General features: G+C 44.5%; 1 protein-coding gene across 14 annotated transcripts in view; it reads right to left on the bottom strand.

Moving 5' to 3' along the window:
• LOC112250186 (adhesion G-protein coupled receptor G6) overlaps positions 1–25,443 on the bottom strand; it is a 54,381-nt gene that overhangs the window by 3,143 nt on the left and 25,795 nt on the right. For 4 of the 14 annotated variants that reach the window (XM_024420111.2, XM_042321688.1, XM_042321686.1 and 1 more), the window contains 23 exons: positions 25,237–25,305; positions 23,256–23,321; positions 23,072–23,140; positions 22,601–22,669; positions 22,186–22,263; positions 12,242–12,330; positions 12,015–12,067; positions 11,848–11,886; positions 11,492–11,634; positions 11,073–11,184; positions 10,683–10,771; positions 10,181–10,382; positions 9,785–9,950; positions 8,215–8,361; positions 7,775–7,891; positions 6,405–6,450; positions 6,205–6,311; positions 5,968–6,095; positions 5,531–5,799; positions 5,254–5,356; positions 4,730–5,031; positions 4,315–4,416; positions 3,735–3,890 (listed from right to left, as the gene is read on the bottom strand). In XM_024420111.2, coding sequence (XP_024275879.2) covers positions 3,735–3,890; positions 4,315–4,416; positions 4,730–5,031; positions 5,254–5,356; positions 5,531–5,799; positions 5,968–6,095; positions 6,205–6,311; positions 6,405–6,450; positions 7,775–7,891; positions 8,215–8,361; positions 9,785–9,950; positions 10,181–10,382; positions 10,683–10,771; positions 11,073–11,184; positions 11,492–11,634; positions 11,848–11,886; positions 12,015–12,067; positions 12,242–12,330; positions 22,186–22,263; positions 22,601–22,669; positions 23,072–23,140; positions 23,256–23,321; positions 25,237–25,305 — 2,721 coding nt within the window. Of the gene's footprint in view, positions 1–3,412; positions 3,451–3,734; positions 3,891–4,314; positions 4,417–4,729; positions 5,032–5,253; positions 5,357–5,530; positions 5,800–5,967; positions 6,096–6,204; positions 6,312–6,404; positions 6,451–7,774; positions 7,892–8,214; positions 8,362–9,784; positions 9,951–10,180; positions 10,383–10,682; positions 10,772–11,072; positions 11,185–11,491; positions 11,635–11,847; positions 11,887–12,014; positions 12,068–12,241; positions 12,331–22,185; positions 22,264–22,600; positions 22,670–23,071; positions 23,141–23,255; positions 23,322–25,236; positions 25,306–25,443 lie in introns of all 14 variants that reach the window. The other 10 variants (XM_042321687.1, XM_042321699.1, XM_042321689.1 and 7 more) reach the window with 7 other exon arrangements.

Raw genomic sequence — 25,443 nt, 5'->3', positions numbered from 1 at the left:
TCGAGAGTAGAAACATACAGTGCATTCGGAAAGTATTCAGACCCTTTGACTTTTTCCACATTTTGTTACATTACAGCCTTGTTATAAAATGGATTAAAAAGTTTCCCCCTCATTAATCTACACAAAATACCAGGTTTTTAGATTTTTAGCAAATGTATAAAATAAACTGAAATATCACATTAACATAAGTATTCAGACCCTTTCCTCAGTACTTTGTTGAAGCACCTTTGGCAATATTTACACCCTCGAGTCTTCTTGGGTATGACGCTACAAGCTTGGCACACCTGTATTTCGGGAGTTTCTCCCATTCTTCTCTGCAGATCCTCTCAAACTCTGTCAGGTTGGATGGGGAGTGTGGCTACACAGCTTTTTTCAGGTCTCTCCAGAGATGTTCGATCGGGTTCAAGTCCGGGCTCTGGCTGGGCCACTCAAGGACATTCAGAGACTTGTCCCGAAGCAACTCTTGCGTTGTCTTGGCTGTGCTTAGGGTCATTGTCCTGTTGGAAGGTGAACCTTCGCCCCAGTCTGAGGTCCTGAGCACTCTGGAGCAGGTTTTCATCAAGGATCTCTCTGTACTTTGCTACATTCATCTTTCCCTCGATCCTGACTAGATCCCAGTCCATGCCACTGAAAAACATCCCCACAGCATGATGCTGCTACCACCATGATTCACTGTGGGGATGATGCCAGGTTTCCTACAGACGTGTGGAAAAGGGGAAGGGGTCTTAATTTTAATACTTTCTGAATGCACTGTATGACTATATATGTCTGCTTTCAGTTCGAGAGACAAACAGCTATAATCACTGTCACATATTATTGGCATTCAGGCCAAATATGTTCAATATTGTGTTCAATATTGGTTTCAGAGAATCTTGTTTCTCATGGTCTGCGAGTCTTTATGTGTCTTTTGGAAAAATCCAAGCGGGCAGTCATGTGCCTTTTACTGGAGGAGTGGCTTCTGTCTGGCCACTCTACCATAAAGGCCTGATTGGTGGAGTGCTTCTGTCTGGCCACTCTACCATAAAGGCCTGATTGGTGGAGTGCTGTAGAGATGGTTGTCCTTCTGGGAAACTGTCACATCTCTGGAGCTCTGTCAGACTGACCATCGGATTTTTGGTCACCTCCCTGACCAAGGCCCTTCTCCCCCGATTGCTCAGTTTGACCGGGGCGGCCAGGTCTAGGAAGAGTCTTGCTGGTTCCTAACTTCTTCCATTTAAGAATGATGGAGTCCACTGTGCTCTTGGGGACCTTCAATTCTGCATAAATGTTTTGCTACCCTTCCCCAGATCTGTGCCTCGACACAATCCTGTCTCTCAGCTCTACAGACAATTCCTTTGACCTCATGGCTTGGGTTTAGCCTTATATAGACAGGTGTGAGCCTTTCCAAATCATGTCCAATCAATTGAATTTACCACAGGTGGACTCCAATCAAGTTGTAGAACGATCAATGGAAACAGGATGCACCTGAGCTCAATTTCGAGTCTCATAGCAAAGGGTCTGAATAGTTATGCAAATAATGTATTTCTGTTTTTTAGAGTTGCAAAAATTACAAAACATTTTTTTTTGCTTTGTCATTATTGGGTATTGTGTGTAGATTAAGGAGGAAATGTTTTTATTTAATACATTTTAGAATAAGGCTGTAACATAACACAATGTGGGAAAAAGGAAGGGGTCTGAATACTTTCTGAATGCCCCGTGCGACTATATTAGTCTGCTTTCAGTTCAAGAGATAAACAGCTATAATCACTGTCACATATTAATCACTGGCTATTCATTAAATGTCATCCTCACTTTGATCCTACAAAACTGTTTCTTTCACCAAACCAACATGTCTCATAGAGTCATTACTGCTCACTCCATTGCACGTGTCCATTGTAAAGTAATATAAGGTCATCGTTAAAGGCCCAGTGCAGTCATGTGTTTTGTATCATATTGTACAACAGCTGATGAAACTAACACTGTTAAAGTGTGACCAATTTTATTTGTGTTATTTCCTGATAGTTGCTGGTTGAAAATACAATCTACACGAGAGCTTCTAATCAGCCTGTTTGCATGGGCGGTAGTTTCGGCCTGTCTGGTGACATCACCAGGTGGCAAATTGGTTAATATTTCTTTTACCTCGTATTTACAATGACAGCCTACCCCAGCCAAATCCTAACCCGGGCGATGCTGGGCCAACTGTGTGCCCTATTAGTCCATTAGCTGGGGGATGCCATTAATCGTTGGATCAGTCCAATATGACAACATCATATGACAATTACAGATTATCTCACTAACACATCTGGAAGCAATAGAACACACTGCAGCCTAACATGAATGGTTCTCTCTCGAAGCCGTGGCCTACCTCAGCGAGGCAAATAATAGTGAGAGTATCTACGCATGTGGATGCTGACAAATGACCTTTTACATGATCTGAGATCCCTGTGAAATGAAGACCCTTATGATAAGAACCTGTTGTAACACGTTGCATATTGTACTTTCATCATTACCATTTCCATATGTACTATAATAGTGGCGGTCCCTCACTGGCTATTCTAGAGTGTCTGAGTACATTGGGTACATACCAGATCTGAAACATGTGCTAAATATCAGGTAGCCAAGGTACTTCACCATCGAATCATCACAGGGTCTGTGTATAAGCAGGTAATAACGCACAAACATCATGCTTGAATTGTGCATTTGGTTGTACAGTGCGTGACGGTGATCTTCATTCCATTCCGTGGGTCAGGGATGCACACACACACACACACACACACACACAAACTACAATTTCCCATGTGACGGTGGAATGCTACAAATGCAAGCTGTGTGTTTACTGTGGTATCATTGCTGCTAGCAGAAAACAGAGGCATCCTAGTGGAGCAGAATTAGTGTGGTATGAGAGAGAGACATCCAGAACCGCTGAGAAGGCAAAGGAGCTCACCTGCCAAACTCTCTCATTGGTCAAATCAGTCAAATGTAACTACATCTGTATTTATACAGAACCAAATTAAACATCAATGTTGTTATAGCATGTTATGTCTGATTCAAATCTTGAGATGTTTTACAATGACTTTAGAGAGAACAATGGCAGAATAGAGCTCCTTGTGTTACAGAGTCTTCATGTCACCATTCAATCTGGATTCAATCTAACTATCAAAGGTAGCATTTTGCACACACCAAATGCACACATGCCAATTTTTATCCTCAACATGTTGTGTTAAATCCAAGATGTCACACAATATTTATATTTCAAACTATTAAATGCTTCATTGTTCTGTTAGACACACCAGTGTTAAGGATAAGTGCAACCATCAGCTGTTAGGTTGAATCCAGGCCTTCATGTTCTAAAGGTGAAAGGTCAATAACACAACATTACATCACACTGTAAGAAAGCATGGAGTCAGGCTGGCTTTGATGCAGTTCAGTTTACCTCAGGAGGTTCTCCTTCGTGCTATTGGTGGGCTACATCTACACACCACAAACATAAATACATACAGGAGATCAGCCACCACGGAGCCCAGGAATGACATATTGTAAACAGAAAAGCAAGAAAATAAATGTTTCACACAGTCCAGCTAATACAAATAGAGGAGAAAGGAAAAGTGTCCAGAGTTAAGTAAAGTATCCTTCTTTTCATAACTACAAAATGTAAACTTTTGTATAAATTAAATGTGGGTCAATGAAAAAGACCAACTGAAAGTAGACAAACGGCTGTGTGTGGCTCAATATTAGACCCTCCCATAGTGTCTTACCTGCATTCCTGCTGCACTTTGCAAAGGGGTTTAGAGTTGCTTTGGCCTTGGAAGTCCAGTTTGCTGTACTGGAGACAAAAGAGGAGGAGGACAGGGACTTCCTCACGGTGTCCGAGCAGGCCTTCTTGGTGTTGTTAGTGGCTGTCTTGCTCCAGTCTGCCATTCAACAAGACACATTTCACAAATGCTTATTTGGGAAAAAAATCATATAAAGAGTGAAGTGACATTTTATTAGGGCAGGGTTTTATGGAGTTTCTGTTTATTTGATTGCCTATAAATCTAAGACTTCTCAGGTTTTATAACCACGGTTCTTTGTTACTTTGGAAATCTGGAGTCTAACTTGCTGCACAGGAGTTTCACAGGACTTTAATTTCAATAGGAATTCTATTAACATTGGACAATATTAAATCAAATATTATTATCTTGTCTTTATCAGCAATATACAAGTACAGTAATTTCCCTCCTCTCATCTAAAGCCTGATATGATGGTAGTATGATAACAGTTCTGTATATCAGGCCAGATACTTTTCCTGAGAGTAAGAAGAGTCTATTTCTTGTCTGTTTCCTGTCAGATCTTTACCTGAGTTGTCTGACAGGCGGAATCTGCCAAAACACAAGTATCTCCTCCACTGTTTCTGGACATTCTCTTTCAGTGCACAGTGGAATATGAAGATGAATAAACCTGTTGGCCAGAGAAGGACAATAAAGGAAAAAGCTGTTAAATAACAACGAAGATGACAGAGATGACAAACAAAAGAGTTTGGGTTGGTTCGGCTTTCAGCTACCAGATGTTGTACTAAGGAGCCCTCTGGTGGAACAAATAGTACATAACATGACAGTGAAGAAACTACTTATAATTCTTAACATATAATACAATACAGACCTGCTTTGTAAAATATTTATTTAAAAAATACACACACAAAAATACAAACATTCACATATCCTTAATTAGTAACCAACACTACTGTGTATTATCTTTAGGGTGCACAGCGCACCATAGGGAGGCCCTGTACCCTGCAGTGAGTTGAAGATGGAGAAGAGGTACATGAAGGCCAGGTTGACGGGTCCCCAGGCGAAGAAGGCGAAGCCCCAGGTCATGCCCAGGAGGAAGGTGAGACTGATGACGCTCCTCAGGTTCCTCAGCACCTCCTCACGCAGAGTGCGGTTGCTGCGCTTCCCATTGCGACCGCAGATCTGGATCATAACCACGATGAACATGGCCACGTTCAGGAGGAAGAGGACAGAGAAGTAGCCCACACACGTCACATAGAACACCACCTGTCTCCGGATCCAACAGCTGGAAGGAGGGGGGAGATTAGTAATATTGGATGCAATAGGTTAACTGAAATGTTTTAGCTGGGAGGCTGGATCTATATAACATACTGTATACATACATTAGTCCTGGTCCTATGACGGCCATATGGGAAACATACACTTGGATTACTCAACTCTAAGACTCCATCTACATACCTTATGTTATGTTTTCTATCCTATCTCTTGAGCTTGATGCAGGACTTACAATTCAGAAGAGCCTTGTCCAGTCTCCCCCATTCCATACTGCATTTTCCCATAGGAGTTTTTGTCAAAAGCTACCACTATGGCCACTATCGCAGCAGGCAGACCTGGAAGTGAGACATGGTAACAACAATTCAGGTACACCACGATCCAAACAAATGTGAAAATGCCGTGTGGAGCGTAGATAATTCATGCTACCATGCATTTCAATAGGAAGCAAGAGTATGACACATACAGCATACTGTATAACAATTAGTTCATCCAACTTTAGTGACACTTACCCCAGCCGACGATGCAGAACTTGAGGATGTACCTCCGGATGTAGGTGTTGAAGACTTTGACCAGGGCGATGTACATGTGGATGGACTCGAGGCCCATCCAGGTGAAGGATGTGAGCAGGAAGAAGTGGAGGAAGACGGCCACGGCTACACACAGGCCCTCCACATCGAAGGAAGCCAGCCAGCCATCCAATAGGAACACCATGTTGAGGAAGAGCAGCGATGTGCTCAGGTTCATCAGGATCTTAGAGGGGTAGTCACGACGTAACTTCCTGTACAAGACATACACTGAATAACACTGTGACGACTACAGCTCTGGTTGTCTTTCTTATAATATCATGGCCAATGACTAGGACCAAGAGTCCAGGTGACGTAGATTCAGAAGACTAGTTATAGGAGTATTTCCTAGTCACATGTAATATGGATGGAAACACACTCACTCAAAGGCAATATAAGTCAGAAGTGTTGCAGCAGAGAAGATGGCTGATATGCCACATCCGATGTAGGTGATGAAAGTGAGAATCTTGGTGTTTTTCTCATCAATCTGTGCAGCGGATCCAGAGATATCCTTCACAGAGTATACAAAAAATCTTAGACACACTAGCCCATTTTATACAAGGAAACACTACTGTTTTAAATTATTCAGAGTTACATTTACATGATTTTATTAGTCTTACCATTAGGATGCCAAAGTGTGTGAGGTGATCACAAAGGCAGATAGTCTTGTTTCTATTGGACATGGGACTAACCCTGCAGCCTTTACTGTTCCAGCCACCTGTACCGTCTTGTGGAAACAAAGATACAGTACATTCTACAATTGTATTTGGAGACATATCTTCTCTTTAAAATAAAATCAAAATATTTTGTTCAGACTTACTCTTCATGGTGAAATCCCAGAACATGCAGGTTGGCTTTGGTTTTGTCTGAAAGACACCGACACACTTAATCACCGTCTGACAACAGGCAGACGTTCCAGGTGGCAACTTGTATTGTACTACTACTTTAGCTGAGGAAGTACCATCAGGAATCAAATATCATCAACTGGGTGGTAACAGAAATGATATTTTTGAGGAATGAGTTTCTTATCAAAATAAGGGGAGGAAAAAAATAAGCGAGGGAGAAAAAAAGAAGAAACAGAGGAGGAACAGAGCATATAGAGAGGAGAGGAGAGGAGAGGAGAGGAGAGGAGAGGGAGAGGAGAGGAGAGGAGAGGAGAGGAGAGGAGAGGAGAGGAGAGGAGAGGAGAGGAGAGGAGAGGAGAGGAGAGGAGAGGAGAGGAGGTGAGGAGAGGAGAGGAGAGGAGAGGTGAGGAGAGGAGAGGTGCGGTGAGGTGAGGAGAGGAGAACAGAGGTGAGAGAGGAGAGGAGAGGTGAGGAGAGGAGAGGAGAGGTGAGGAGAGGTGAGGAGAGGAGAGGTGCGGTGAGGTGAGGAGAGGAGAACAGAGGTGAGGAGAGGAGAGGAGGAGAGGTGAGGTGAGGAGAGGAGAGGAGAGGAGAGGAGAGGTGAGGTGAGGTGAGGAGAGGTGAGGTGAGGTGAGGTGAACAGAGAGGAGAGGAGAGGAGAGGTGAGGAGAGGAGAACAGAGGTGAGGAGAGGTGAGGAGAGGTGAGGGAGGTGAGGAGAACAGAGGTGAGGAGAACAGAGGTGAGGTGAGGAGAGCAGAGGTGAGGAGAGCAGAGGTGAGGAGAGGAGAGCAGAGGTGAGGTGAACAGAGGAGAGGAGAGCAGAGGAGAGGAGAGGTGAGGTGATGAGAACAGAGGTGAGGAGAGGTGAGGAGAGTAGAGGAGAGGAGAGGTGAGGTGAGGTGAGTAGAGGTGAGCAGAGGTGAGGAGAGTAGAGGTGAGGAGAGCAGAGGTGAGGAGAGCAGAGGAGAGGAGAGCAGAGGAGAGGAGAGCAGAGGGAGGAGGAGAACAGAGGTGAGGTGAGGAGAACAGAGGTGAGGTGAGGAGAACAGAGGTGAGGAGAGCAGAGGTGAGGAGAGCAGAGGTGAGGAGAGTAGAGGTGAGGAGAGCAGAGGTGAGGAGAACAGAGGTGAGGAGAACAGAGGTGAGGAGAGCAGAGGTGAGGAGAACAGAGGTGAGGAGAACAGAGGTGAGGAGAACAGAGGTGAGGAGAACAGAGGTGAGGAGAACAGAGGTGAGGAGAGCAGAGGTGAGGAGAGCAGAGGTGAGGAGAGTAGAGGTGAGGAGAGCAGAGGTGAGGAGAGTAGAGGTGAGGAGAGTAGAGGTGAGGAGAGCGGGTAGACTACCTGGTAGTTCAGGTGTGCTATCTCAATCTCCACGGGATCCTGCAGGTTACTGATGGAGTAATTGCCGACACTGCTGGCCACAACATAGCTGTTAAGAGATAGCTCGTCCTGTTTATCCTGAGAATGATCAAAGAAAAGTTCCATTTTGAAATATAAAAATATGCCACTGAAAACTGTAAATTCACAAACCAGGCATACGAATCACCATGCATTAGTAGGAAGCAATAAAATAAAGTACAACACACTGTACAGACACACCAAATTTGTTGAGTTGCATGAAAAAGAGCTATAAACCTGGACATGTCACTCATAACTATAGATTTACATACCAGACAAATGAGTCACCATCCATGAAAAGGATGCGTGAGAAATGAAAACATACTGTTATATGCTGAAAGGACACATAAATCAGATACATTCCATCTAAAAGACGTATAAACCTGGAATAGTCCTGTTTTGCGGAAGAACATGAAGTTGATCCTGGAGACAGCAGCAATCTCTTCATTGGTCAGGGTCTGGTTGTTGAGCAGTGTAGCTGGCAGTGTGACCTGAGCCAGGGGGTTCAGCTGATCCGACTTAAAGGCAATCTGGTGGCAGAGAAGCTAGTTAGACCATTGGCTTTACAATAGACAATCCTATGTGACAGTATTTGACTTGCCAATGTAGATAGGTGCCTGCTGACTAATATGCTGATTATATAACGAGTCCCCTGCTGTACCATCTGGAGGTCCTTTCCAAACCTCTGGCGTCCCCGTGCCCTGACATGCCACCACACGTGTCTTGTCACATCATTTACATGATTCACAACATGTGGTGGAGTATGATTAAAGTGTGCCCTTTCTGCTGGCACAGCACAACACCAGCACAGCATTAGCACAGCATTGACACAGCATTGACACGTAAGGCAAAGGCATAGGGTAAAACACGTGAACCAAAGTGACAACACAGGAAATCAAGAGAGAGGGAAGGCTGTGGTGGACTCGGCTTGCTAGTTAGTCAGCTGAATCATATTTGCTTAACTCTATGATCCTTGCATAATTCTGAATAACAGGACTCCATGTGCAGCACAAGGTTATGAATGTACAGAAAATACTGTTAATGACTTAAACAAATATACATCCTCCCATTTATGTTACATGGACTCAACAGGTCTGATGGGTTGTGAGTCACCTTTAACACTGAACGAGAGTTTCCACAGGAAGGCTTTCCTGGAAGCCCCAGCTGACTGGTTGACTGGCTGACTGGTTGACTGGCTGACTGGTGGACTGGCTGACTGGTGGACTGGCTGACTGGTGGAGTGGTGGACTGGCTGACTGGCTGACTGGTGGACTGGCTGACTGGCGGAGTGGTGGACTGGCTGACTGGCTGACTGGCTGACTGGCGGACTGGTGGACTGGCTGACTGACTGGCGGACTGGTGGAGTGGTGGACTGGCTGACTGGTGGAGTGGTGGACTGGCTGACTGGCGGACTGGTGGACTGGCTGACTGGTGGACTGGCTGACTGGTGGACTGGCTGACTGGTGGACTGGCTGACTGGTGGACTGGCTGACTGGACTGGCTGACTGGCTGACTGGCTGACTGGCTGACTGGTGGACTGGCTGACTGGTGGACTGGCTGACTGGTGGACTGGCTGACTGGTGGACTGGCTGACTGGTGGACTGGCTGACTGGTGGACTGGCTGACTGGTGGACTGCCTGACTGGTGGACTGCCTGACTGGCTCACACACACAGTAGGAGTAGTGGTGGGGCATAACAACCCCTATTGACTCTCAGGGCACATTGACTGTGAATGAAACAACAACTGCCAGGTATGGATGTTATGAGCTTTGTGCACAGCAGAGAAGTATATATATAGTAGGAATCAAATATCATCAACTGGGTGGTAACAGAAAAAAACATGTTTTACCTATGTGGAATGAGTTCATTATCATAATACAGTACAGTGCAGCAGATAATACTAATCTCTATAACTCTAGTGTATAACACTGACCCTAACTGTTTAGTGAGTACCTGGAGGTCTGTGGAGTTGGGGTGTATGAAGGCACTGAAGGAGGTCCCATTGAACTTGCTGTAGTTGAGGGCTGAAATTCCCAGAGCCAGATTTTTAGAGGTTATGTTTTCTGTAGGCCCATCAAACTCTATCTTCTGAACCAGCTCATCCACCGTCTTCAATGTGCTACACATAGATAGAGAGACATTTAGGGGTTATCACAAAAATGGACTTTCACTAGTGTATCACAGTACTTTGGTACAAAGAGACCACACAGACCCCATACAGTAGATCTACCTGCGAGATATAGTCATCACTCATGTATGTATCCCTCCCAGCATGCTGGACACTCAGTAAGAGGTGGGTTCTGAGGAGAGGAAAGACAATCGCAATGGGAGCAGAGAGGAGTATCTTACCACGCTGAGGATGTAACCAGGGCTGACACGGAGCTGGTCATCACGTTAGAGAGGATGCTAACTATGGTTTTGGCCAGATGGGTGTTGATCTTGGCCACTTTGACCAGCTCCTTAACCTTTCCCACCACCTTGAACACCTCGTCTGCGGAGAGCTCGTTGTTGGTGATGTTATCAAGTTGGAGGGCGACTTCGGCAGCATTCTCTGTTCGGAGACAGTTAGAAGGGAGACGGATAAACAACTAGAGAGCTCTCCTTGGGCTGTCAATAGACACGTATTATCAGCTGTCTGATGACTGCCCACTGTCTGCCACGGTGAGGGCGTTTACACACGTTTTATCTCTAAAATTGCATCTCAGTGGGCATCTCTGTCCCTCTATGTCTCTAAGAGCAGTGTGTTGAGATCAAATACATCTCAAGTATTCATTCGGGCAGCCATTTTGATTTCGTCTGCTGTGGAGTCATTAAAGTGATTTGAGAGAGCGTGAAGATGTCTGTGGCCTACCTGCTGACACTTTGATGTTATCGATAGCAATGCAATTCCTGAGGTCTGGGGCGCACCAAAACGCTGTGTAATTCAGGGGGCTGATCACACTGGGGATAAACAAACACAGAATGCAATCTGGTATTTTGAGGAAAGATAAATTACCTCAACAAATGAACGCGTTCATTGTCAGAATATCAGCAATGTCAAGTTCTTAGATCTTTTAAAAGCAGACTGATATCCCATTGATATCCCATTGACATCCCACTGATATCCCATTGACATCCCATTGATATCCCACTGATATCCCTGGAAATGGGTGATGTAATATTCCTGGAAATGAAAATGAACTTGCTAATTGTTTGTATAAAGATAGGACATCATTTGATACAGTGAATGTGTCAGTCTCACCATGTTCTGGATGCAGTCTGGTCTTTGTTGGGGAAACAGGGGATGTACTGAGTGACTGTTGGTCTGCTCTCTGGCCAGATGTAATGGAGGGGAGTTTCCCCCGTGCAGTTCTCTGAATGACAGAGAAAAGCATGCAGCAGAACATTTTTAACACTGCACACCAGCAATATATTAAGATCCAATGACTACAATAAGATGTTCAGAAACCTTCGAGGCATTCACATTTCAAACCTAATCTAATTAGGAGGTGCTTTAGAGTCGATGTGTAACCGTGCGCTGTGAAATTGGGTTCTTTCTCTGGGCTATGTGAGGGTCATGTTTTTGTGATCTTGGTGAGGATCGCTGCCCCAGTCACTTCCTGCAGTAAGAAGGGAGGCATTGAAGTGATTTAAATGGGTCTGGGTGAGATCATGTCCTACCGACAGACTGCACGGCGACAGTGTCTAGCTCCAGTCTGTTGCTGATGCTGGTGCCGCTTCGGCCCATCCTGGTGGAGATGGCAGCTTCTCCCAGGGTCACGTTGGTGGTGGTCTTGTAGACCAGCAGGGCCCGGCAGGTGTATCTGGAGGGTGGAGAACGAAGAGGAAGACGGGTGGGGAAGAATGAAGAGGGAAGAAGAGTAGCAGGATACTTAATTCACATGGAAAGGCAGACCTAGTGAATTACCATTCTTCTTTAAGGATTAGGGTTGTAAGGGCACAGAGTTTTCCCGAGTCACGTGATGTGGTCAGGAACAACTCCCTACCTACTATACCATATTAAACATTGTCTTTACCTTTTACTCTCTAGCTGTAAGTCACTGCAAGGCTGGACACTGGGAACAAGATAAAAGGGAAATGGAGGGCGATCAACATTATTGATCTGTAATACAGCTCTAAAGAAAACTACATAGAATGGACATGGAGCTGCATTTTATGATGGTACAAAGATCTAATTGCTTACCTGACATTAGCGACATAGACCACGTGTGTCCAGTTTTGGAATGTTTGATTGAGCTGTAAATGAACCAGTAAAACAGTGAAGTTCTCACCTAGCCATCTTAAGATGACTGCACTAATTGTAATGCACTATAAGAGCATCTGCTAAATGTAAATGGAATGAATTCAGTTCATCTTGTATTCTATTGATGATTTGATACAAGATGAATTGAACATGATCAGAAGCCTTACCCATTGTGCAACAGATTTCTCAACATCAGACTCTCTTACGTCGGCCTCCTTGTCACGGACAAGAAAGAAGATCCTGTAGAAAAGACCCTCTGCAATTGAAAAGAAAACACATCAATCTATATTTGACGCAGTTCATTTTACAACTCTCGATGGAACACGTGTCTGTGCTGCATAGCAGGAGTGCAAGGGTTGAGACACAATTGAGTTAAGTAAAATCCAATTTCATACGACAAATGATGTTGCTAAGCTGTTCCTCCACGGAATAAAAAACTTGGGGGGTTTTTCATAAGGAAGAGGCTAAATTAAAATACTCTGTTATCATCCTAGATGACAGTAATCAAAATAGAACTAATAGATATAGTACACGCCATTATATGACTGATCTGTATTCAGTGCCCAAATGATTGATTGTAAATGAGCGCATGTACCGTGTAGTACATCACTCTGTTTGACCGTGTTGGTGATCTGCTGCTATGCCTCACAGCCATCACAAGATGGCTCCCAAGCCTCTTCTGTTGTTACTGCTGATCTTAGTACAGTACAATGCTGTTTCTAATCCATATCAAAACTTTTCTTCGGAGACTCCAGTAATTAGAGATTCGGTAGATAGGTCACCTCAGAAAGTTCTGAAGTATTCAAAAGATATATATATATATATATTTATCTTTGTTGATCAAGAGTGTTCTTTTTTTCATCGATTTTCTATCGTAGAGCAATAACAGATTACATTTAGAGGAGCAGTTATTTGCTCTAAAATCAAATGATAACAGTATTGGAAGTCTCCCAAAAAACATGTATTATTAAAAACTTGAAATCACAAGATGAGAGCTGGGCCCCATCAGCAGAGAAGAGGCCATTCTAGAGTTCAGTGATTTGTCACCTACACTACACGCCAATGTTAATGTTCTACGGCCCATCCAAAATCACAACACAACCTCAATCATCAGCCTGATTTTCACCAGTTTTCCTATGTCAACCTCATCCCACCACTACTACAGTAGCATTCAAAGCAGAGATTTTTTATTCAGCTTTATTTAACCAGGTAGGCCAGTTGAGAACAAGTTCTCATTTACAACTGCGACCTGGCCAAGATAAAGCAAAGCAGTGAGACAAAAACAACAACACAGAGTTACACATGGGATAAACAAACAATAACACAATAGAAAAATCTGTGTACAGTGTGTGCAAAATGAAGTAAGGAGGTAAGGCAATAAATTGGCCAATAGTGGCAAAGTAATTACAATTTAGCAATTTACACTGGAGTGATACATGTGCAGATGAGAATGTGAAAGTAGAAAATACTGGTGTGCAAAAGAGCAGAAAACAAAAACAAATATGGGGATGAGGTAGGTAGTTGGTTGGATGGGCTATTTACAGATGGGCTGTATACTGCTGCAGTGATCGGTAACCTGACTAGTCTCCCAGTCCCTGCCGCTGAAAAACATCCCCACAGCATGATAATGCCACCACCATGCTTCACCGTAGGGATAGTGCCAGGTTTCTTTCAGACGTGATGCTTGGCATTCAGGCCAAATAGTTAAATCTTGGTTTCGTCAGACCAGAGAGTCTTGTTTCTCATGGTCTGGCCACTCTACCATAAAGGCCTGATTGGTGGAGTGCTACAGAGATGATTGTCCTTCTGAAATGTTCTTCCATCTCCACAGAGGAACTCTGGAGCTCTGTCAGAGTGACCATCAGGTTCTTGGTCACCTCCCTGACCAAGGCCCTTCTCACCCGATTGCTCAGTTTGGCCGGGTGGCCAGCTCTAGGAAGAGTCTTGGTGGTTCCAAACCTTTTCCATTTAAGAATGATAGAGGCTACTGTGTTCTTGGGGACCTTCAATGCTGCAGAAAATGTTTTGGTGCCCTTCTCCAGAACTGTGCCTCGACAAAATCCTGTCTCGGAGCTCTACGGACAATTCCTTCTTCCTTCTTCTCATGGCTTGGTTTTTGCTCTGACATGCACTGTCAACTGAGGGACCTTATATAGACAGGTGTGTACTTTTCCAAATCATGTCCAACCAATTGAATTTACCACAGGTGGACTCCAATCAAGTTGTAGAAACAACAGGATGCACCTGAGCTCAATTTCGAGTCTCATAGCAAAGTGTATACATACTTATGTAAATAAGGTATTTCTGTTTTTTTATTTGTAAAACATTTGCAAAAATGTGTAAAAACCTGTTTACATTATGTCATTATGGTATATTGTGTGTAGATTACTGAGGATATTTTTTTGTGTAATCAATTTTGGAATAACGCTGTAACATAACAAAATGTTACTCGTCAAACACTCTCGCACTGTATAAGTTGTTATTGCAAAACATACTGTTCCCAGTTCAAGTCCACACAGACATGAAAAATTAAATCGAGTTTTACAATGGCATGGTGCGAGAACAGGGGTGCCCGTGATGCAGGCTGTGGTACGTGCGATGGCGTGTGGGGTACACACCGTGCCACTGCCTGCATTCAGCACTTCATGTGGAGTGGTAAGAGGAAAGTAGGGGCTCTCTGTAGGAACAAAAGACTGATGATCCACGTCAATGACGGCTAGTGGCATGGGAGTGGTCTGTGTCTCTTTGTCTGTGACGGTGCTCTGATTCACAGTCACATTGTTGCCAGGGCCCAATCTGCTTACTGATGTGCTTGCAGCAGTGGAGGGTGTGTGTTAGATGAGGGCCGGTCCATGTCTATTACCCTGTGTGTCCTCACTGTGGTTGGCTCTGAAGGAGACTGATACAGGGCTAGCCCCAGCCTGGTAGGTGTTTAGGGACGTAAGAGGCTGGTTGGTGAGGGTATCGGTGAACTGGATATTTGGAGAAACAGTTGGCTGTTTATTAGCAGTGGTGAGTTGTGTGTATGTGGCAGAAGGAGGCTGCATAATTGTGGTAACAGTGGTGGGCTGTATAATTGCAGCCTAATGGTGAGGTTAACAGAGGCAGCAGCAGTGAGCAGTGTGTCTGGGGAAGTGGACAATGCTGTGTTCTCTCTGCTCTCTTCAGGCCAGGCCAGTGTTCCATCAGTTCCAGCAGGCTGAGTGGGCTCTGACTGGCTGCCAGTGAGTGTAGAGGATTGTCGGAATGCAGCCATTGGTCTGGTGGGCAGTGAGGCGCTAGCTCTCCAATACGAGGAGCGTTTGTTGTCATCGGTCTGTGGAATACGGGAGATTCAGAAGCATCTGACATGAGCTGATCTGACCTGGAGGTCATGGTGGAGAGTGTGTGTCTGTGTGAATCACACAACCAAGACCGCTGACCGGCCGTGACCAGCCTAATTCATGCATATATGCCTGCCGCTGCGGTTCATGGGTAACGACGTTGCCATATTCTGACGATGTGCTGCTGATGTATGGCATTGGCAGGGCTGGAGAGGGAGAGGGAGCTAGCATGGAGGAGGAGAGGGCTGGTCTGGGAGACATATTCAGATCCATCATCATAGTTGTGTAAGGTCCCATGGTGTCCAAGCTGGGATACAGATGGGTTGCTCTGCGTGCTGGGGCGGAAGAGAGAGATCGGAGATGGAGAGGAGGAAGAGCCACTTACGGGTGACGTGGACTTCCTCTCCTTACTCTGGAGCCGAGTGTCTCTCCATCCCATCTTTACTTTCCCATTCGGTAAAATTGGTGATATGAAGCTTCTCTGGCAAGGCTGTCTCAGACAGGGGGTCAGAGCTGAGAGAGACCAAGCTGAATGTGGTGGGCAACACATCCATCCACTCCTGTCTGCTTGGGGAGATTGTATTAGGAGCTGAGGACTGAGAGGAGGCCCATTCGTCTGGCATGGTGGCTGGGAGGAGCGCCTGGTAGTGTAGTTGTTCTGTGATAGGAGTGACAAATAGATGGGATGTACGTGACAAACCTCTCAGATTAGCACTGAGTGGATAAAAGCCCTCTTTCCTGTCTGTGCAGCCCAACATACTGCTGTCTGACACATTGTTCATAAATTTGATGATTGCTCCAGAGCCAGAGGTGAATCTAACCTTATCCCCTCATTCACTGGCAATACTCTCACTTAGTACCATACTGGCTACCCTACTGTCCACAGGATGAGAGTTAGTTGAGAAGGAACTCAACTGATTCCTCAAATCCCCTTATACCACACACCACTGCGACCTGTATGCTCTAGTCGGCTGGCCCCCGTTACATATTCGTCGCCAGACCCACTGGCTCCAGGTCATCTATAAGTCTATGCTAGGTAAAGCTCCGCCTTATCTCAGCTGGTCACGATAACAACACCCACCCGTAGCACACGTTCCAGCAGGTATATCTCACTGATCATCCCCAAAGCCAACACGTCGTTTTGGCCGCCTTTCCTTCCAGTTCTCTGATGCCAGTGACTGGAACGAATTGCAAAAATCGCTGAAGCTGGTGACTTTTATTTCCCTCACCAACTTTAAACATCAACTATCTGAGCAGCTAACCAATCGCTGCAGCTGTACATAGTCCATCTGTATATAGCCCATCCAATCTACCTACCTCCTCCCCATACTGTTTTTATTTACTTTTCTGCTCTTTCGCACACCAGTATCTCTACTTGCACATCATCTGCTCATTTATCACTCCAGTGTTAATCTGCTAAATTGTAATTATTCGCTCCTATGGCCTATTTCTTGCCTACCTCCTCATGCCTTTTGCACACACTGTATATAGACTTTCTTTTTTTCTACTGTGTCATTGACTTGTTTATTTTTGTTTATTGTTTATTTATGTATAACTCTGTGTTGTTGTCTGTGTCACACTGCTTTGCTTTATCTTGGCCAGGTCGCAGTTGTAAATGAGAACTTGTTCTCAACTGGCCTACCTGGTTAAATAAAGGTGAAATAAAACACATAATATTAAAGAGGGTAAAACCAGGTCACTGTGGTGTTTGTCAGAGGAAGAGAGGTGTGTTTCCTCAAGGACAGGTGTTAGAGCTGTTTTAAGGACTGACAGAGACAGTGGACTGGGCCTTGTGCCCTCCCGCATCAATAAATCACTTTGAACCTCCATTGAAGGCTGCAGCACACTCGCCTGTGAACTCTCCAAGAGCACCGGGTCAGTCTCAGTGGCAGCTAGCCTGACGTGTCCTGAATGACTAACATCACCTTGTTCCATCCTGCGGATGGGTAAGGAGGAGAACGCAGGGTAGGGAGAGGTGGGGTGAGGTATGGTTGGAGTGGAGGGAGTTAGGGACCGATAAATCTGTAATCACAACTGCCCATAGGCTATCTGGAGGCTGGAGCTGCTGCAGTGTAGTAGACACGGTAGGTATGGGAGTAGGTTAGGGTGTAGTAGACTGTTGGTCTGGAGATCTCCATTGTGAGGTCACTTTCAGAGATCATCTTGACCCTCATAGAGACTCTGAGCTCTGCTATTGTTAATAATGAGGGAGACTGTGTGGCGATATTTGAGTGGGCCTGTGTGATTCTCTCTGCTTTTTGCTCACTGAAGCCGCTGCTTGGCGGGGCCTGATCCATTTGCACACCTGTCTTGTCTGGAGCCGTGCTGAAAGGAGGGATTTGAGTCCAGCTGCTGTGTGCTGCCACCACCCCACCCTGCTCCCCAGTCCCAGCCTCTCCTCCAGCCTCTGCCAGAGTGCCTCCTGCCAACGCCTCCTGCCAACGCCTCCCAGGATAAACTGGGCTCAGATTGATTGTGTAAATGTTCCCCTCCTCCCCGGCAGTAACAGAGCCGCCCATAGTCACACGGTCTGGGCCCTCAGTGCTGACTCCAGCCCCAGTGTGGGAAAAGTTGTGTGGGCCAGAGGCAGCCAGAGCCAGGCCTTCATCCAGGGAGTAGGGTGAGTCATATTGGAAGAGGCTGAAGGGGTTGTCCCCTAGGTCCAGGTCGTAAATGAATGTCTCAAAGCCTGATGTGTCCTCCACCAGGGGCTTAGTCCAGTTCACAGTGCTGCTGCTGTTCTCTCTGCTGGGACTCAGTGGCACCCAGTGGTGGGGGCCATGGGCTTACTCTTCTTACGGTTGCTGAGTGATGCTGATGCCGCTGCTGGGAAAGATTCCAGGTCCTCCTCATCACTACTGTTCCCAACATCCACCGGTCGCCCTGGGAACAACCCCTGGGGACTGGTCGTGGCCCTGGATACGGCGTGTCTTACTGGCCACCAGCGCTGTTGTTGTTGTGATCACCTTCGGTACAGGAGGAGGCTTGGTCGGCTAGAGGATGGGTCTGATGGTGGCCTCAGGTTTCTTCCTCACTGGCCAGAAGAGGGGGGTAGAGATGTAACCCAGTGAGGTTATAGAGCTGTGGGGACCAGGCAGGACGTGTGGCCTGGTGTGGGGGGGGGTGGAGGAGGCCACTGGCCAGAGGGTGAGCCAGAGCAAAGACCACAGATACACTGTTCTCTCCTTGTCTGTGGCGCACCAGTCCAGTCAATGTAAAAACAGAGGGGTCAAAGCAGGTTACATATTTTAAATACAGACTGACATCCAGCATATACTGTAGCTGAATAAACAAATACAAAATAGTAGCCGCTGTATGGAAGAATACAATATTAGGATCACCTAGATTTATGGCAGTTAACTAGACCTTCATTTTGAGTTGACAGAAAAGATACAGATATTGTCAAATGCATTTTAGCTGAGGACAGGATAGAGTGAGAGTGAGAGGCAAGCAGACAGGTGGAGGCAGGCTGAGAGAGAGAACAGTTTGCCAAAGGAAGCTGCTGCGTCTCACTACAAACAAGTCAAGGAGATGTGTGTGTCTTACCCAGGGTAATGATGTTGGTGGACAAGACAGTAGAAGACAGGTTAGTCGAGGACGGTGGTGTAGTAGTGGCTTCAGACAATGTTAGCAAGAGTGACAGCACAACTAAGTCAGCAAGGAGAGTATCTCAAGATTTCCTATGTGTATGTTTTACCCAGCTGGGCAGAATCTGAGCATTGACAGAGGACATGATAGTAGAAGAAACCAAGAACCAAGTAAAAGCTTCAACTACTGAAGAAGTGGAAGCTAGAAATAGTATGTGATTAGTCAAGTGTCTCATTTTGAAGCTGTGTATAGTAACTACTTCTGAAACCGTTATAAACACATCCTAAAACCTTGTGACGTCTAGTCTACCTTGATTATATTAGTAATTAGTCATTTGGATACCAAACATAGAAAAATAGAGGCCCCATGTCTTCAGACTACACTTTGAGGTCTTTTTGCACAAAGTGCTTGAAAGTTACAGTGATAGAGGCAAGGTGTACTGAACAAAGGTATACAGTATACTTTTTTCTGTAAAGCCTTACTCGGAGTAGTAGTGATGTTAGCTGGTGTGTTAGTGGTAGTAGTGATGTTAGCTGGTGTGTTAGTGGTAGTAGTGATGTTAGCTGGTGTGTTAGTGGTAGTGGTGATGTTAGCTGGTGTGTTAGTGGTAGTAGTGATGTTAGCTGGTGTGTTAGTGGTAGTAGTGATGTTAGCTGGTGTGTTAGTGGTAGTGGTGATGTTAGCTGGTGTGTTAGTGGTAGTGGTGATGTTAGCTGGTGTGTTAGTGGTAGTGGTGATGTTAGCTGGTGTGTTAGTGGTAGTAGTGATGTTAGCTGGTGTGTTAGTGGTAGTAGTGATGTTAGCTGGTGTGTTAGTGGTAGTAGTGATGTTAGCTGGTGTGTTAGTGGTAGTGGTGATGTTAGCTGGTGTGTTAGTGGTAGTAGTGATGTTAGCTGGTGTGTTAGTGGTAGTAGTGATGTTAGCTGGTGTGTTAGTGGTAGTGGTGATGTTAGCTGGTGTGTTAGTGGTAGTGGTGATGTTAGCTGGTGTGTTAGTGGTAGTAGTGATGTTAGCTGGTGTGTTAGTGGTAGTAGTGATGTTAGCTGGTGTGTTAGTGGTAGTAGTAGTGATGTTAGCTGGTGTGTTAGTGGTAGTAGTGATGTTAGCTGGTGTGTTAGTGGTAGTGGTGATGTTAGCTGGTGTGTTAGTGGTAGTAGTGATGTTAGCTGGTGTGTTAGTGGTAGTGGTGATGTTAGCTGGTGTGTTAGTGGTAGTGGTGATGTTAGCTGGTGTGTTAGTGGTAGTGGTGATGTTAGCTGGTGTGTTAGTGGTAGTGGTGATGTTAGCTGGTGTGTTAGTGGTAGTGGTGATGTTAGCTGGTGTGTTAGTGGTAGTAGTGATGTTAGCTGGTGTGTTAGTGGTAGTGAGTGTGTTAGTAGTGAGCTGGTGTGTTAGTGGTAGTGGTGATGTTAGCTGGTGTGTTAGTGGTAGTAGTGATGTTAGCTGGTGTGTTAGTGGTAGTAGTGATGTTAGCTGGTGTGTTAGTGGTAGTAGTGATGTTAGCTGGTGTGTTAGTGGTAGTGGTGATGTTAGCTGGTGTGTTAGTGGTAGTGGTGATGTTAGCTGGTGTGTTAGTGGTAGTAGTGATGTTAGCTGGTGTGTTAGTGGTAGTGGTGATGTTAGCTGGTGTGTTAGTGGTAGTGGTGATGTTAGCTGGTGTGTTAGTGGTAGTAGTGATGTTAGCTGGTGTGTTAGTGGTAGTAGTGATGTTAGCTGGTGTGTTAGTGGTAGTAGTGATGTTAGCTGGTGTGTTAGTGGTAGTAGTGATGTTAGCTGGTGTGTTAGTGGTAGTAGTGATGTTAGCTGGTGTGTTAGTGGTAGTAGTGATGTTAGCTGGTGTGTTAGTGGTAGTAGGTGATGTTAGCTGGTGTGTTAGTGGTAGTGGTGATGTTAGCTGGTGTGTTAGTGGTAGTGGTGATGTTAGTGGTAGTGGTAGTAGTGATGTTAGCTGGTGTGTTAGTGGTAGTGGTGATGTTAGCTGGTGTGTTAGTGGTAGTGGTGATAGTGATGTTAGCTGGTGTGTTAGTGGTAGTAGTGATGTTAGCTGGTGTGTTAGTGGTAGTAGTGATGTTAGCTGGTGTGTTAGTGGTAGTGGTGATGTTAGCTGGTGTGTTAGTGGTAGTGGTGATGTTAGCTGGTGTGTTAGTGGTAGTAGTGATGTTAGCTGGTGTGTTAGTGGTAGTAGTGATGTTAGCTGGTGTGTTAGTGGTGAGTAGTGATGTTAGCTGGTGTGTTAGTGGTAGTAGTGATGTTAGCTGGTGTGTTAGTGGTAGTAGTGATGTTAGCTGGTGTGTTAGTGGTAGTAGTGATGTTAGCTGGTGTGTTAGTGGTAGTGGTGATGTTAGCTGGTGTGTTAGTGGTAGTGGTGATGTTAGCTGGTGTGTTAGTGGTAGTAGTGATGTTAGCTGGTGTGTTAGTGGTAGTAGTGATGTTAGCTGGTGTGTTAGTGGTAGTAGTGATGTTAGCTGGTGTGTTAGTGGTAGTAGTGATGTTAGCTGGTGTGTTAGTGGTAGTAGTGATGTTAGCTGGTGTGTTAGTGGTAGTAGTGATGTTAGCTGGTGTGTTAGTGGTAGTAGTGATGTTAGCTGGTGTGTTAGTGGTAGTAGTGATGTTAGCTGGTGTGTTAGTGGTAGTAGTGATGTTAGCTGGTGTGTTAGTGGTAGTAGTGATGTTAGCTGGTGTGTTAGTGGTAGTAGTGATGTTAGCTGGTGTGTTAGTGGTAGTAGTGATGTTAGCTGGTGTGTTAGTGGTAGTAGTGATGTTAGCTGGTGTGTTAGTGGTAGTAGTGATGTTAGCTGGTGTGTTAGTGGTAGTAGTGATGTTAGCTGGTGTGTTAGTGGTAGTAGTGATGTTAGCTGGTGTGTTAGTGGTAGTAGTGATGTTAGCTGGTGTGTTAGTGGTAGTAGTGATGTTAGCTGGTGTGTTAGTGGTAGTAGTGATGTTAGCTGGTGTGTTAGTGGTAGTAGTGATGTTAGCTGGTGTGTTAGTGGTAGTAGTGATGTTAGCTGGTGTGTTAGTGGTAGTAAGGGATAATAGGGGAGGATTTGTCACTGTTAGTAAGAGTAAGGGATAGAAAATGAAATTCACAATTAAGAGAGACACATTTGAGACAAAAGGGATCAAAATAGACAGTTGATATTGAATTCTCCCCAATCAGTCCATAGTCACTAACAGGCAAAAGGGAAAGTGGGCTGTCTTACCATGCACTGTGTTGTTAGTGGTAGGTGAGTTAGTCGTAGCTGGGTTTGAAACAATAGTAGTAGCAGAAGCCGTCGGTGCTGGTAGAACATGGGTGGAAAATTGTCAAAAGAATTGTTAAAAAATAAAATGGAAGGCAATAATGGCAAAACACACAATACAGGGCTACTAGAGGTGTTTCCAAAATGTCAAGAACCACTTCGACAGTATTCACTGCTGAGTCCATTGTTAAAAGGAAGTAACATGGGAAAACATACTCCTACTGAGAAGCCATGACAATTGCTTTCCCAGCTTAATCCATGTGGAAAGTTACAAGTTGGTCAAGGATAGCACTGCTTTCAAACCCATTCCCGACACATGAAGGCACCTGCCACAAGCCGAGTACAAAACAAGAAAAAACAAATAGACAAATCTTACCATTGGTTGTGCTGTAGAATAGAGTTGTGTTAGTAGCGGCTGCTGCAGGTGGGATAACGGTTTGAGTAACTGGTGACAAGGACAGCAAATGTGAACTAAATTGTTTGAAAGAGTGAAATGAACACACATACACACAAACAATAAGCAATGCACTAGAGAGTATGCATGGGGTTATATGGGTCAACACGTGGCCATGCCATTAACAACCTCACTGGCAAGATCTCTCATCTTTACCTTTTTTCCTGAAAGTAAATGACAATGTAGTTACTGCCAAATGTCATGTGTTTGCTAAATGTTCTGAGAGGGAAATCAGACTAAACTACGTAGACATATTATATGGATGTACCAAAATTGAAGTGTTTATAAAGGCCTTATAAGTAACACATTCAGAAAAATGCAATTCGCACTATAACTATAATCAGATACAATTTGCATAAACTGCGATCAGTTCCATTGGGAGAGATACCTTACCAGTGGTTGTGCTGGGTAATGTTGGAACATTAGTTGTAGCTGCAGGAGTGGTCGGGGTAGTGGTTTGAACTGGTGACATTTACAGCACAAGACAGCAAAAGGAGGGTATAATAGCAAAGTGGTTAATGGTTGAGGCATTCATCTCTAGAGGGAAAATAATGTTGAGAAGTAAAGATGGTCTTACCAGTTGTTGAGCTGGTAGTTAGAGGCATGCTAGTAGTGGTGGCAGTTGAAGTGGTAGCAGAGAGAACTGGTGATGGACAGCAGACAGTATGAGATGAATAAAAGATGGTGAAGTATTGAGAGCTGAGGTTGAGATCATAGACGTAGATGGGTATGAGTTGGTAATTTTTTTCATATAACCTTTATTTAACTAGGTAAGTCAGTTAAGAACAAATTCATATTTACAATGGCGGCCTACACCGGCCAAACCAGGACGACGCTGGGCCAATTGTGCGCCGCCCTATGGGATTTCCCAATCACGGCTGGTTGTGATACAGCCTGAGGACAGGACAGTTACATTTGACTGTCAAGTGAACCATTGTACTCTGTTTTGGATAGGGGACAGTCAAAACTCTTGGAAAAAAGGGTTCCAAAAGGGTTATTTGACTGTCCCTAGAGGAGAACCATTTTTGGTTCTAGGTAGAACTCTTTTAGGTTCCATGTAGAACCATCTGTGGCAAGGGTTCTACATGTAACCCAAAAGGGTTCTACCTGAAACCAAAAAAGGGTTATTCAAAGGGTTCTCCTATGGGGACAGCCGAAGAACCCTTTTTGGTTCTAAATAGCACCTTATCTTCCAAGAGTGTACAGTGAGCTAAATCAATCTTGTTCAACCATCCAATTGACGTCATGTCTAAATATATATAGTCAATATATAGTGGATTCAAACTTAAAAGGGAAAACCCAGGACCTAGTTTGCGTTACTTCAAAAATGGGTCAGATAAGAAAATGATGAAATGTCTCCTGCATTAAACCCATTAGGTTGTAAGTACAGCAGTAGAGGCTGGTGGGAGGAGCTATAGGAGGACAGGCTCATTGTAAAGGCAGCAATGGTATTTTTTGGAATGGAGTCAAACATGTGGTTTCCATATGTTTGATGTGTTTGATACCATCCATTTATTCCATTCCAGCTGTTACAATGAGCCTGCCCTCCTATAGCTCCTCCCACAAGCCTCCACTGAAGTACAGTATCAGAGACATGGTGTTTACCTACTGCATGGCCTGCAACCCACCAAACTGCCAAATAACTCAAACACAGCTGTTCTTCAAGTCTTCATCTTTCATGTTTAATAAGAGTCTTCCCTCATTACAGAATCCTACTTGATAAAACAGGTGGCTGCTTTTCACAAATCTTTATTTATTTGGGCTGGGAAATTAATTTAATTTCAAAAATTAACCAAGCGTTTCATATGAGCCATTGACAGTTAATCAAATCATAAACTTCCTTTATCAACACATTTGATTAGATTAGATAGAAGTTAATGTGAATGCACCTCCATTCCTCAAACAGTGGATTCAGTATTATGTGGGTTTAATAGATTGGAATTGGCTGTGTGGTATTTCAGAGGGAACCATCGGAGCAATCACAGAGGCTTTGGGATAAGACCTAAATCTCTCTAGTTTAATGGGCCACATGTAAATATCCCCTAAGTCAGTCAGTGGACATTTTACATATTGATTAAAACAGGGGTGATCCATCAGCTGCAAACTGCATTAAAGCTAGAGTCCCTAATTAAAACGATAACAAAGCCATCAACCCGCCTCTGATTTGGTAAAAAGCTGAGGGATGGGCCTGGAGAAATGTAATCGCTCTCAAATTCATAGACAGAGCTATGAATGCAAGGACTGATTATCCATGATATCAAGATTATAGTTTCAACAATGTTTTGGGGCTATACAGTGTTTACATTTACGTTGTTTACAAACATTGGAGTAAAATAAGCTTACATTTTGGATTCTGATGGCGTATGATAGTTGATGCATTTCCAACTTATTTTCTTCAAGAATCAATGGGTCTGTATCATTCATTTATACGTCCAAAAAAGTCCAAACTAAGGATTCTAGCTTTAAGTAGATCGTATTGGCTTACCTTCATAACAACAGATAGGCTGAAAATAACATGTGATCTTTACAAACAACGTGAAGGAGGGATGGATGCTTACCGTGGGTTGTTGAATTAGTAGAAATCATGTTAGTGGTGATAATGGATGAGCTGGTAGGAGTTAATGTTGCTGGTTGCAGGGATGTATGGAGAAAGGTTACATATGCATTAATTGGATGTAAAGTGAGACAACACAAATGCACCATCCACCAGCCACAAAAGATGACTGAGAGCGCAATGAAGCATAGCATAAGGAATGTAAATACAA

The sequence above is a fragment of the Oncorhynchus tshawytscha genome, linkage group LG05 (assembly GCF_018296145.1).
Source record: "Oncorhynchus tshawytscha isolate Ot180627B linkage group LG05, Otsh_v2.0, whole genome shotgun sequence".
Taxonomy (NCBI): Eukaryota; Metazoa; Chordata; class Actinopteri; order Salmoniformes; family Salmonidae; genus Oncorhynchus; species Oncorhynchus tshawytscha.
Note: the sequence above shows the minus strand (reverse complement) of the source record. Positions and strands in the feature narration are given on the sequence as shown.